Source organism: Pyrus communis, chromosome 4 (genome assembly GCF_963583255.1).
Source record: "Pyrus communis chromosome 4, drPyrComm1.1, whole genome shotgun sequence".
Classification (NCBI taxonomy): domain Eukaryota; kingdom Viridiplantae; phylum Streptophyta; class Magnoliopsida; order Rosales; family Rosaceae; genus Pyrus; species Pyrus communis.
This window is the reverse complement of record NC_084806.1, coordinates 8417983-8432745: the sequence shown is the minus strand read 5'-3', so window position 1 is coordinate 8432745 and position 14763 is coordinate 8417983. Positions and strand designations below refer to the sequence as shown.

Below are 14763 nucleotides of genomic sequence, written 5' to 3'. Positions count from 1 at the left end.
TTCAGGGATGTCGCTCACAAAAAGCATGATATTCTTATGTATTTTGATCATACTCAACCCTCATGGTTTAATAAAAGTGAGAGCTGCCTTAGTAATACAATCTTCCGAAGTATTGTTTAGAAAACCTCTCACAAAGGCGTGAAACTCTCTCGTTTCTTCAAGGTAGACATGACATCTTCATCCGATTTCTATTGAGTCTCATTAACAGAATCGATTCTTGACCTTGATTCTGTGCAAACAAACAATGCCAATGAGAACATGACGATGATTTCCTTCCAATGTGACATGGATGCAACTCAATGTTCGACCACAACCAACTTTGACTCCCAATTATCATCCCTTGAAAATCTAGAGGTTTTGAATTTTCAACAAAATACTTGATTTCCTACTAGGTTTCTATTGGTTACGACTGCTTAATTAGTACACGTGCAAATAGATTTGTCATCGAATGAGCTGGCCAGATAGTCCTTTCATTAATTTTACTAACTTGGCCACTAAGCAATGCTTAATTCAACAGATCAGAGAATCTCTTTGGCTCTATATTGTGAGCAACTTGAGAAAAGATTTATGACATATCTTTTGATTAAAGTTTTATAAACATGTTGTTATTATTACGATCTAATGATAATTGTCATTTCGAAATTCAGAATTTCAAATTAACTAGTTGGATACTTAATTATTACGGATCTGCCAAGCGGTTTAGCCAAAACCCTTTCTTCTACATCAACATCATTGTGTAAAAAGAATATATTTATAAACATGCGTGTACAAATAGTCTCCCTAAAATGGTAGTGACCCAAGAAAAAGTCTCCCTAGAAAGTCATACTGAAATTGTTCTTCTTTAGCATAAGCTCGAGCATTTTTTATTTTCATGAGTGCAATAATATTCCATACAAGCCATATTTGATGCCATCATTTGTGTTTTGTTGCAGCCTTGTGGTGTTTCTTTTTAAGATGCAACTTAATTATCCAATTTATGAACATAATTCTAACACCAGCTTCTTGTTTTACTCAATTCGTTGTGTAGACAATAAACACTGATGAGTTTATAGACAGAAAAAAAACTTGCATATAACAGAATAAATTCATTTATGTTTATTATTTTTGTGTGAGAGGTGTAAGAGAAATTGATATCGCTCTATCATATAGAGAGAAAACTTATAAATAACAAGATAAATTCATTTCTCTCTACTACTAGAATAACAAAGTAAATTCATTTCTTTGTGATTGAAAAAAGAGCAAGAGAAACAAAGAAAAATAGGCATTATTCTGGAGAAAAAGAATTTGCAAGTACATAACATAGTGTAAATCTCTTTTTCTTTGTTTTTCTCCATGCTTAGACTTGTCACGCTATAAGGGCGATACAGGAAAACAAGCTTGAACCTCATTCCGTTCACATCATGACCTAATAAGATGTTGTCTCTTGTTTTGTTTAACAGTAATTAACAACACATTCCTTGTTTTCTAAAACAAAAGGACATACTCGTTGCATTATTATTTGCTCGTGTAAAAATATAACAATATTGCATGGTCCCTTCGGAGACATTCGATAAAATGATAATGTGTTGCATGCATATCGCCCCATATTATTGGCCAAGAATATGGTCAAGATTTTAGGTATGATTCAATCTTGGTCCTTTGGATTTTGGAAAAAAACTCATTAGACCTATTCAAACTCTTGAAGTAAAACTCAAATTTTAGGTTCTAAATCCACTTCAACTTGTTCCAACCTTTGGGCCAAATATGAGTTTTAACCCAAAACTCATATTTGAGGCAAATTTAGGTCAAACCCCTAGGTTAGTGGGCTTACCGACTATATATGTGTATTTTTTTTCAATTTTATATTTCTAAATTCATTGAATCCAACGGCTAAGACCTACCGTGATTAAATCAACGGTAAATAAAAGATCCAACAGTCTAAATTAATTTTTTTTTTTTATGTATTTCATATTCTTTCATTATGTTTCACCAGTTTCATAGTGTCAGTTTAGTGATTTTTTAATATTTATTGAAATCTAAAAATTTTTAGATTAAAATGTTCATAAAATTAAATTAAGATAGTTTATATATATATATATATATACTTTTTAAATTACTTTAAGAAAAGAAAATATTCTAAATCCATCAAATCACTTTCATTAGTTTTAAAGGGAGAAGTGCATGTTGGTTGGACTTGGACTGCCACGAAGATTTTTTTTGGATAAAGTGGTACAAAACTGGAAAGGCAAACACGGACCCAATGACATTACAAGAAGAAACTCGTCGTCCATGTAAAAATTAAAAGCCAACAGGACAGTGGGGTAGGCTGGTCGGAGCACAGTTGACCTCCGTACATCAGGACGCGACGGCTACATCGTAAATCGCAACCCACAAGCAGCACAGCAGACCCAGGAGCTCAAATGGTATATCGAAGTTGGACTACGACCGCCAGATATCATAGCAACGCAAGTTTCCCAGATACTTCATTACTTGAAGAAGAAGAAGAAGAAAACCATAAAAATAAAAAATAAAAAATAAAATAAAAAAAGAAAGAAGAAAATTTTAACGAAAAGCTCGCGGTACTGTTTACTTTATCGAAAAATCATATTTTTATACTAAAAAAATCAATTATATTACTATTCACTTTCTCAAACATTTCCAATTAGTTTCCTAAAAACTAAGAAAATTGATCAAGGGTCAGAGCTTGAATTGTATTTCATTCCACTAAGTTTAAAAGTATCTACTTTCCTTAATCTTCTCCATAATGTGAACGTTTGACTGATCTGTAGGGTTGCGATGTATAAAAAGCAATGGTTGGCGGGGAATATTCCAAAAAACTTTATCAACCCATTTCCCAAAAAACTTTCGCAGTTACAATGTTTCCTGCACCACTCTTAAGGTTGCACCTCTGATGTTTGTTAAACTGTCTCTTCCTTAAAGTTTCAGTCCTTTAGCAATTAGCATGCGTTAGCAGCTGCCCACTTGTTTCCTTCCTTCGTTTGATTCCTTGTTTCATCAAGCTAGTAGTTTTTAAGGTGGTTATTCTTTTTTTTCATATGAAAATCTGAGAAGAATTAACTTCCCTATATTGCATGCTTTGTGAAGAATTTTAATGATTAGTTTAGTTCTGTTGTAATAATCTTTCACTGCAAAATAACAACCACCCTTCTTCGTTATTTATTGAGTTACTACTTCTTGTGTTGTTTCAATGGGGCCAAATTTTTTGTTTTCAATGCCGGAATCGTAGATGGGTTTGTATTCTGTACTGCTTACCAAAACTGCAGAACTTTGGTTGCAAGAGGTCCTGTATAGTCAATTTAATGCTCATGAACTAATGCGGTTTTTTTAAGTACAATTTACTCGAACCATAAATTGTTTCTCCTGCAGCTCTGATCTCACCATCCAAGTTGTCCGAGTTGCTTGTGTTGTAAAACAAAGCAACTAAGCTTTCTGAAGTGTTGAATTTCCAAGAAAACAAAAGGGAAAAAAGAAGAACAGTTCGGAAGTGCTGCTGCTTGTCAATTATAGCAAGTTAAAACTATTACTGTTAAAGACATGGCTGAGGAAAATCCTGTTAATGGAGATGTAATCAAGGAGGAGGGCACGACAGCATCAAACGGAAACTCAGCAGTGGTGGATTCTGAAAACAACGCACAAGATACAAGCAAGAGCAAGGAGGATGGCACCAAAACGGTTCCATTTCACAAGCTTTTCTACTTTGCTGATTCCTTGGATTACCTGTTAATGTCTGTTGGTACAATCAGCGCCATTGGAAATGGGATCTGTATGCCTCTCATGACCATAATCCTTGGAGAAGTGATTAATTCTTTTGGAGGAGCGGGGAATACCAAAGGCGTGGTTGATGCAGTTTCCGAGGTAAATATTCTGTGACTAAAACCTGATAAATACTTCTCTCTGGTAGTGCAACATCTCTAGAAATTAAGTCAACCGAGCAATATCATAAAAGGAAAGCAAAAAACAACGTATGCAGTACATTGTTCGATACAGTTCCATCCGAATTTTTATGTCAACTGAGCTCTCCACTTCCTTATTGGAACTTTTTTTTTGTGTTTTTTTTGTTCCGATTATCTGGTGCCTGCAGTTTTGTTGCTAAATAGGATCATTGCCCCTCCACCAAATTTCTGCATTAAGAAATTCTCATATTTGTAAATTGTGCTATATGCAACTATTATTACTAGGTTTAGTGGGAAATAATTTAGGCCAACCTAATATCCTTTTCAGGTGGCTCTAAAGTTCGTTTATTTGGCTGTGGCAGCTGCTGCTCTTTCATTTCTACGTAAGTTTTACTGAACTCCCTGCAGGTATTAAGGAAATAACTTGGCTTATTGGAAAATGAGTTAATTAGCTTTTTCTATATGCCAGAAATGTCTTGCTGGATGGTCACTGGAGAGAGACAAGCTTCACGAATAAGAAGTTTATACTTGAAAACAATTATAAGGCAAGATGTTGGCTTTTTTGATAAAGAAACGAACACTGGGGAAATTGTTGGGAGGATGTCAGGTGATACCGTGCTCATTCAAGCGGCAATGGGCGAAAAGGTATTTACTTGCCACACAATAGCCTTCAGTTATTGTCATTATCTCTAGTTAACATTTTGATTCCGTTTCATTTTCTTATGGCAGGTAGGAAGTTTTATCCAATTAATTGCAACATTCATCGGAGGCTTTGTTATAGCATTTGTGAAGGGATGGCTTCTCACCCTTGTCATGCTATCATCTCTTCCCCTTCTCGTCCTCTCTGGTGCCGTCATAGGCATAATTATATCGAAGTTGGCATCCCAGGGGCAAACTGCTTATTCACAGGCAGCAATTGTAGTAGAGCAGACAATTGGTTCAATAAGAACTGTACGCCTACTTGTCTTTAAAATAAAATTTTCATAATAATATTGTCTTTTTATAGAACTAAATCTTACAGGCGTTCCCAATGCAGGTTGCATCCTTTACAGGAGAAAAACAAGCTATAGCTAATTACAACAACTCCTTAATTAAGGCATACAATTCTGGTGTGCAAGAGGGCTTGACATCTGGATTTGGAATTGGAACGGTAATGCTTGTTATGATGTGTAGTTATGCTTTGGCTACATGGTTTGGCGGAAAGATGATTCTTGAAAGAGGATATACAGGAGGAGAAGTAATAAATGTAATTTTCGCTGTGCTGACTGGTTCCATGTAAGTGCATTTCCATAAATTTGGCATCATCTTTGCGTTGCAAGAATGCGATATTAAAAAACTTATAGACTATTCCTCCTCTCCTCCTCCTCCTTTCTCACTCCAAAAATTGGATAATGTGATGCTTCAGAATATCAAGATATGAAAGTTAATGCTATAAATTTTCAGGTCTCTTGGGCAAGCATCTCCATCCATGAATGCATTTGCTGCTGGACAAGCTGCAGCTTATAAGATGTTTGAGACGATTAACAGAAAGCCGGAGATAGATGCTTATGATACTAATGGGAAGCAGTTGCACGATATACACGGAGACATAGAACTGAGGGATGTTCATTTTAGTTATCCTGCGAGACCAGATGAACAAGTATTCCATGGATTTTCACTCTCAATACCTAGTGGTGTAACTGCTGCTTTGGTTGGAGAGAGCGGAAGTGGTAAATCAACTGTAATCAGTTTGATTGAGAGATTTTATGACCTCCAAGCTGGTGAAGTTCTTATTGATGGTATTAATCTGAAAGAGTTCCAGCTGAAATGGATCAGACAGAAAATAGGCCTTGTCAGCCAGGAACCCGTTTTGTTTACCTCTAGCATTAAAGATAACATTGCCTACGGGAAGGATGGTGCCACTGATGAAGAAATAGTGGCTGCTTCTGAGCTTGCTAATGCTGCTAAATTCATAGACAAACTGCCTCAGGTTAATTCTGTTTATAGTTGCTCTAAGTTTGGGTGTTTCTTCGCTGAATATTTGCTGTCAATTTTTAACTCCACTTGGTGGAATTTTACCATTTTGCTTGTTCAATTCTTTTATCAGGGACTCGACACAATGGTTGGTGAACATGGAGCTCAGCTGTCTGGGGGCCAAAAGCAGAGAGTTGCCATAGCTAGAGCAATTCTGAAAGACCCAAGGATTCTACTATTAGATGAAGCCACAAGTGCTCTTGATGCAGAATCTGAGAGAGTTGTGCAGGAGGCACTGGACAGAATTATGGTAAACCGCACCACAGTCATTGTAGCCCACCGTTTGAGCACAGTAAGGGATGCTGACACCATTGCTGTTATACACAGGGGAACAATTGTCGAAAAAGGTATCCTATTATACCATATGGGTCTGCAATCTCACTGCCAATAGTTCCACGTTTTCTTACAATTTATCATACTGCACATACTGATCTTTTTCATCTGAGCAGGTCCACATTCTGAGCTAATCAAGGACCCTGATGGAGCATATAGCCAGCTTATAAGGTTGCAAGAAATGAGCAGTGTGTCAGAGCAAACTTCTGTGAATGATCATGAAGGGCCAGAAATTATAAGTATGGATTATCGGAAACATTCAAGACAAAGACTTTCAAACTTACGATCCATAAGCAAGGGATCATCTGGAAGAGGAAGTAGCAGTCATCATTCCTTCTCAGTCTCGTATGATGTGCCCTCTGCAGTAGGTGTCCCTGAAACAGCGCATACAGGATCTGATATTCCTGAGTCAGCATCATCAAGCGCGCCTCCAGAAGTTTCACTTCGTCGCCTGGCTTACTTGAACAAGCCAGAGATCCCTGTTTTATTACTTGGTACCATAGCCGCAGGAGCCAATGGGGCAATCTTACCTACTTTTGGGGTACTGATATCCAGTGTAATCAAGTCCTTCTTTGAGCCACCTCATGAACTCCGAAAGGACTCTGAGTTTTGGGTCTTAATCTTCATTGTTCTAGGAGTGGCATCTTTCATAGTACTTCCCGCAAGACACTACCTTTTTGCTGTGGCTGGTTGTAAATTAATAAAACGAGTCCGATCTCTGTGCTTTGAGAAGGTAGTTTACATGGAAGCAAGTTGGTTTGACGATCCTGAGCACTCGAGTGGTGCAATTGGTGCAAGGCTTTCTGCAGATGCAGCTTCTCTGCGAGGGCTGGTTGGAGATGCTCTAGCTTTGGTTGTTGGGAATCTAGCAATGGCAATTGCTGGTTTGGTGATTGCTTTTGTGGCAAATTGGCAACTCGCTCTTATAATCCTCGTTCTGCTTCCGCTGTTAGGAGTAACTGGTTACGTTCAAGTCAAGTTCATGACAGGATTCAGTGCAGATGCAAAGGTATTTCTCCAATCTCAAACTATAAAAAATATGTACTTTACAACTGCTATCTGGTGCACCTCAAAACATCAACCATTTTTTCGGATGGAAAGAGACAACACCAACAGCAGAACTCAAACAGAAACAAGATGGAGTCTGATTAAACCAACCCTGTCGTCGCCAAGAGTATCAATTATGAAAATAGGAGGAACAAGCAACTCCTGATACACAGTTGCGCAAGAAAGTCCCATCTTCACTAGGTGATCAGGAGCAAAACATCATCCATTTTTTCATTCAATATACGTGGAACATAATCAGTTATCCAATCCAATCCTTGATACCAAACAAGATCTTACAACTAGTGGCTGGTGAGCGTACATAACATGTATAAGACTAATCCTTTTCTAACAATACTGAAAATTCTAAATGGTTGCAGAAAATGTACGAGGAGGCAAGTCAAGTAGCGACTGATGCTGTAGGGAGTATTAGAACAATTGCTTCCTTCTGTGCTGAAGAGAAGGTGATGGAGTTATACCAGAGAAAATGTGAAGGCCCAATTAAGACAGGGATAAGACGAGGGTTAATCAGTGGGATAGGATTTGGGCTATCATTCTTTTTTCTTTTTTCTGTGTACGCGTGTAGTTTTTATGCTGGTGCCCGACTAGTTGCAGCAGGCAAGACGACATTCTCTGATGTTTTCCGGGTAAGTTCTTCTACATTATGCTACAAGTCTTCAGGTTACTACCTAGCTCAGGAAACATAACTGCAGGATGCGCACTTTGCTAAATAAATACTTGTTATTTGAGATATAAATCTTCATTATTCGATTCAGTCCATTAACATTTGTTGTCCTGGTTTACAGGTTTTCTTTGCTCTCACTATAACAGCTGTTGGAGTGTCTCAGTCTGGATCCCTAGCCCCTGATGTAAGTAAAGTAAAATGCTCTGCTGCTTCCATATTTGCAATTCTCGACCGGAAATCAAAGATAGACTCCAGTGATGACTCAGGAAAAACTATAGAAAATGTTAAGGGAGAAATTGAATTTCGACATGTGAGTTTCAAGTATCCAACCAGACCTGACGTTCAAATTTTTGAGGATCTTTGCTTGACCATCCATCCTGGCAAGGTAACTTACTACCATGCTTTGTACATTTGCTCCTCCTTTTCAATCAATATAAAGATTTGGAGTTCTTAGTCTGATTTATGTTACCGGAACTTACATTTTGATTTACATTATGCAGACAGTTGCTCTGGTGGGAGAAAGCGGAAGTGGGAAATCAACAGTCGTCTCCTTGTTGCAGAGATTTTATGATCCTGATTCAGGTTACATTACACTAGATGGAATGGAAATCCAAAAGCTACAGTTAAAGTGGTTGAGACAGCAAATGGGGCTGGTGAGCCAGGAGCCTGTATTGTTTAATGACACAATCCGAGCCAACATTGCATATGGAAAGGAAGGGGATGCAACAGAAGCTGAAATTATAGCTGCAGCAGAATTGGCAAACGCTCACAAATTCATCAGTAGTTTGCAACAGGTGGGCACTAACTTAAACACATTTGTCCATCTATGCACAAATAGGACCGGTCACAAAATTTTAATAAAAAATAGAACTGAAGGGACACTGAAGTGTCAATAAACGCACACTATACAACTTATTGTCTATTTTGTTTCCCCCCAGTTCTGTCTTTGATTAAGTATATAACCGGTTGTATATGTACGTATTTCACTTTTGCCATGATGTTGCATAAATGAGGACTAGTTGACGAAATATTACGAAAATATCTTGAGAATGATGGAGATTAATGCATAGAGTTTGGAAAACAATGCAGGGTTATGATACAACCGTAGGAGAGCGGGGTGTTCGGTTGTCCGGTGGACAGAAGCAAAGGGTGGCAATTGCAAGAGCCATAATGAAGGCCCCAAAGATTTTACTACTAGATGAAGCCACAAGTGCGCTTGATGCTGAATCCGAACGCGTTGTTCAAGATGCATTGGATCGTGTCATGGTGGATCGAACCACGGTGGTGATTGCTCATCGGTTATCCACGATCAGGAGTGCAGATTTAATAGCCGTGGTGAAAAATGGAGTGATTGCAGAGAAAGGAAAGCATGAAACTTTGCTCAATGTCGAGGATGGCATTTATGCTTCTTTGGTAGCACTCCATGCAGTGCCTCATCGTAGAGAGCTTTGCAAAGAGGTAAATTAGCAAGAAGCATGTTTCCATTTTTTTCTTCTTTCCTGAAAGCTTCACTTGGAATCTGAAGTGTAATACAACACTTATGAATACAGCCCTTAATAATGTTGGATTTGTTTACATTAGTTTTGCCCCTTCAATTTTTTTTATATAATTTACTAAGGGTATTCGGGAAAGAAAAATCGAACACAGGACTTGATGTGAATTGTTAAATGCACTAAACCGCTTAAAGTAAGATCCACTACCAATTTTCTACTCTAATTAAACTCATTAGATAAAGGTTCATCCAATTTCACGTGGAGCAAGAGAGATTCGACAACATTATTAGATCCTTTTTCCCGTTCCACAAAGTCTTCGGCACTTTTGAGTCTTTCGCTAAACTGGATACCAGGCCTTACGATCGGCTCAAATTTGACGAGTGGTTGCATGATTGCATCAACTTTAACGTCCAACTGGGTGGTTGCATGCATGATTGCATCCATGGACGAAGCGAATTCACTGGGGTAGATACCGTACTCAAGTAATTTATTTGTTTAGTTACAAATTACAGTTATATAATATACACGCGTTATTCTTTAAGAACGTATATGTATCATACTACTTATACTCAATATCAAATATTATATGAGCAAAAGTACTTTTGTTCTGTCGTTCAAACCGAAAAACCCCTCTTCTCCCTATCCTGTATTAATATTTTTCCAATCACTTTGCCACTTTCTACTACTATATTGAAATTTTTTAACATTAGAATTGTGATACATCATCATTTGAAATCATACCTATTATCATAAACCATACTATAATAAGATTTTCTTAGTTGTTTTTAGAACTGCCCCCACTAAAAAAAATTTCTGACTCCATCCTTAATTGCATCAATTTTAACGTCCAAATGGTTTCAAGTTTCAACACACAACATCCACCAATTGAACGAAATATTCTCGACTGTTTGGCAACAAGAGGTGCACGCGAATTGCCTCGAAATAATACTGATTGCTTGCCTCTTATCGGAATACCCACAAACGCCCACATGCTACAAAAGAAACTCGGACCAACTTTAACTCTGTCACTTTCATGTCGAATGTCGAATATCAATTCACGAGTAATGTTACACTTATTATATTTTTCATATCATGTTGTAATTATTTATCAAGGAGATTGAAAATAGAAGTAATAATTTTGGAAATTAAATTTAACGGCTAATACGCTTTTAGTTGTTGAAAGCAGGAGAAACATTGATGAATTTGCCGGCAAGATGAGAGGGACGAAATCACGAGAGGGCTTAGGTTTTTTTGTTGGGAAAACAAATAGAGAGTGTCAGAGGAGATGATGAAAACATGAAATCCAACCAAAAGAGGGTAAAAAACAATTTAGTCTTCTATCACAAATAAAATCATAGGGAGTAAAGTAGTCTTCTATCATACAACAATAATAATAATAAATAACAATTACATAATCTAAAACTACATTAATGAAACCCTTTTTATCAACCAAAAGAGAGTGTAAAGACGTATTTATCTTCTATCACAACAAAAAAAGTTAAGGACAGTAATGTAATTTCACAAAACAAAATTTTGCTATTTCACCTACATGTAAATTTATCATCTCTAATTTAAAAAAAAAAAAAACAACCTCTCACCCACTCTCCTCACTCCCACATTCTCTCTCACTCTCTTCCTCTCTCCTTCAATTTTTTTTTTTAACACATCGATATTTTTGCACTAAGGTCATCTCCAACCAAAGGAGGGCCAGATGACTCCCTTTAGCCCTATAGCTCTCAAAGAAATTATATTTTAATGAGCAGTGTCATGTCATATTTCATACTATCTTCAAATGAAGAGGTCAAAGGGCCATAGGCCAAACATAGTTCTGTGACAAAAAATCATCTACAACCAAGGGACCAAAGGGCCATAGGCTAAACTAGGGGTGGTTCGGTATGGGATCCCATACCGAAACCCTTGTCCCGATTCCCAAACCGAAATTTTTGGGAATCCCAAATTCAATACCAATCCCAAACCAAATTTTCGGGAATCCCAATTTTCGGGAATCCCGAAATAATTTCGGGATTTCGGGACAAATCGGGAATCCCGAAATGTTTTTGGGCTTTTGGACTAAAATTTGACATATTATGTTTTTGGGCTAAAATTAAGTTTCAATCTACCCACTACCCATTTGTGCACAAAGTTTTTGGGCTAATGCCATCTCACCCCACATTCCAACTTTGATTCCTCCTCCACATAGTTGTAATTAAATGAAAATTTTGGCGGCGCCCATGTCTGAAAGAACAACTATATTGTGTACTCGAAAACAAAAGAAAAAAAATTTGAGCTCAACTAATTGCATGCCCTGTACCCACCTTGTCCGTGTATATATATACAATATATGTATACTGATATGTTCATGCATGCATAATGGTCTTTGCTCCTTTGTTTCCTTGATTTGCCTAGGTATGCAGGAAACTAATATCCACATATTAATCACACTAGTGGCTAGGTATGCAGGAAACTAATATCCAAAGATTAATCACATTAGTTGAGACAACTGGAATATAGAAACAAACAAATTGAAAAAACAAACATTAGTTATTTAGTTGAGACAAAGATTAATCACACTAGTGGCTACCAATACCATTAATTAAAAAATAATTCTCTTATAATTAAAAAATAATATATATATATATATATATAATATTTATTTCTATTCGGTATGGGAATACCGAAAAAATGGAGATGTAATCCCGAATCCCATACCGAAAATTTCGGTTTGGTTCGGGATGACATACCGAAATTTTCGGGAATTTTGGTTTGGGATTTTTTTGGTTTGGGATCGGGATTTTTTCGGTTTGGTTTGGGATTTTTTTCCAGCCCTAGGCTAAACCTAATTTATTATTTTAATTGAATTAATATGGTTACTTAAATTAAACTACCTTATTAAAACAAGGTTTTCAAACATATTAAAAACTACAACTTCAATTTAAAGATTCAACTACTTCATTTTAAAAACTACAACTTCAATTTAAAGGCTACAACAACTTTAATTTAAAAATTACAACTTAAATTTAAAAACTACAACTTAAATATTAAGACTACAACAACTTCAATTTAAAGACTATAATCATCATCTTCATGCGCCATTGTAGGAGTATAGTCGAATGTAAATAACTCCCGTCTGGCCATAATTTCCCTCTTTTTCCTATCAAAATATGTCTTACTCATTGGAGTGTAATCCAAAGTGTTTCTTTGCATGTTCCTATCGTCCATCTCTTCTTGTATTTGTTTTGCCCGTTCTTCATGCCTACGGTTTCTTTCTTCTGCGGCAAAGATATTTTGTTCCGCCATTAATCGCAATGAGGACACCATTTCCTATTGAAAGGCGTAATCATCCTTTACCTTACCCTTTTCTTCAATTTTCAGGCCTTGTTTCATCCCGTAGCCCTAGGTATGGAAGCTTCACCCGGAGACAGATTTTCTACCCTTATTTCTTGAATGGTAGGAGATCCATGTTCATCCCCAACTACATTTGAGGAAACATTTCCGAACACCAGCGTAGGACCAATTCTTTCTTGAGGTGGATAACACCCACCCTTTACAAATTTCCCAACAACCGTGATGACTAAAGGGTTTCGGGTTGTCCTCCATATAAAATTCCTCTGCTTGGCGTACCTATAAAATATAATTACAACTATTAAAGAAAATTAATTTATAAAATTAAATGTAATATAATTAAATAATTAAAATAACTTGTGAAAACACTTACTTCGTCGTAATAATTGGCTCCGCTTTCATGTCTGCTTCTGGCCTTTAACACTGCTTAATGCCATTTATTCAAATTTGGATGAAGATGTGGCCATTTGATAAGAGGTTCATCTTCTTTTTGGGTCTAAGCCCTACCCTTCATTGCAGATGTGGCCATTTGAAAATTATTGAAAAAATTGAAGGAAAGATTATTGGAAGAGGTAAGAGAATGCGAAGAATTGAAATAAAATGAGGTAAGATAGTATGAAATAGTGAAAATTATGTGAGAAATGATATAGGAATAACTTAGGTATTTATAGAAAAAAAAAGCAAAATTAGAATTAAAAAAAAAAAAGAAAAACAATTTGTTCGGAAAAAAAAAAAAAAAATCAAACGCAATGCTAACCTGTCGTCATGCTGACTCTAGGTAGCCATTGCTTTTGAATTTTGGGTTGGCCCGGGGCTGGCTGGCTGCTTTGGGCCAGCCGGTTGGCATGTTTTCCAATTTTTGGCCTGGTGGGGCCCACGAGCCTTTTGACCTAGCCCTTGGTTAGAGAAAGTTTTCGTGTCATTTCAAGATATTTTTAGCCCTATAGTCATATGGACGGGTTGGTTAGAGATGGCCTAAGGAGAGGGGGAGTTAGGCTAAGCCACACAATAGGTAACCTAATTTGGTATCGAATTCACAATCCACGGGATTATAACCAAGACCTCTCACTTCTAAATGAATATGAATACCATCAAACCGTAGTACTAAGTGACATCTCTCCTTCAACTTTAACAACAAAAGTAAAAAAATTCACACTTTGTGTGTGGACATATACTAGTATATAATTACATATATAAATTATATAATACTAATCATACCAATTCGGTACTGTATACCACCAGTAATGGTTTTGAATATCAATACCGTACCGTAAATGTATGATTCGATACAAATACTGTACCATTACCAAATTTTTGGGACAAACTTTTTGGTGATTGAATCTCTTTTTACTGCTCCTAACAAAACCTAAAGACGGCCTAAAGTGCATGATTGACAGCGTGCAAAAACGGGTACAAACGCCATGTTTATGCTTTGGTCTCAGTTCCAATTTTTTTTATCAATAACTAGCATATAGGCATACACAAAGTGTGTGAAAAAAAAATTATTTTTGTTTTTAAAATAGAAGGAGAGAGGAAGAGAGTGATAGAGAATGTAGAAGTGGGAAGTGTTTTTTTTTTTTTTTTTTTTTTTTTTTTTTAACTAAAGATATGTTAGGATTACATGTAGGTGAGACTTTGAAAAAAAAAACAGCAAAATTGGTTGTGTGAAATTACATTTCTAACCTATATTTTTTATTTATGTTCTGTTTTAATTAAATGGTTAAAATGGTAATTTTATAGGATTTTGGTTGATAATAAGTATTTTATTAATTAGTAGAAATTTTAATGTGCTTTATTAATTAGTTTATGGAATCATGATTCTTGCATGGGATGCATGTTCTTAGGCTTCAAAGATATTAACAAACCAAGTTACAACGATGGTTAAATCTACAAACTTACATATTTTCGGCACAGAAGAAATTACCCAACCAAAGAAAAACCTCTTTGGCTGCATATTCTG

General features: G+C 36.5%; 1 protein-coding gene across 1 annotated transcript; it reads left to right on the top strand.

Annotated features, from left to right (window-relative positions):
• Window positions 1-2878: 2878 nt before the first annotated feature.
• Window positions 2879-9552, top strand: LOC137731992 (ABC transporter B family member 11-like). Its single transcript, XM_068471265.1, has 13 exons — window positions 2879-3014; window positions 3367-3855; window positions 4222-4276; window positions 4363-4538; window positions 4623-4844; window positions 4930-5168; window positions 5337-5862; window positions 5980-6253; window positions 6356-7248; window positions 7664-7930; window positions 8090-8353; window positions 8469-8762; window positions 9058-9552. The coding sequence occupies exons 2-13, from the start codon at window positions 3535-3537 to the stop codon at window positions 9433-9435; spliced, it is 3909 nt and encodes a 1302-aa protein (XP_068327366.1). The 5' UTR covers window positions 2879-3014; window positions 3367-3534; the 3' UTR covers window positions 9436-9552.
• Window positions 9553-14763: the final 5211 nt, after the last annotated feature.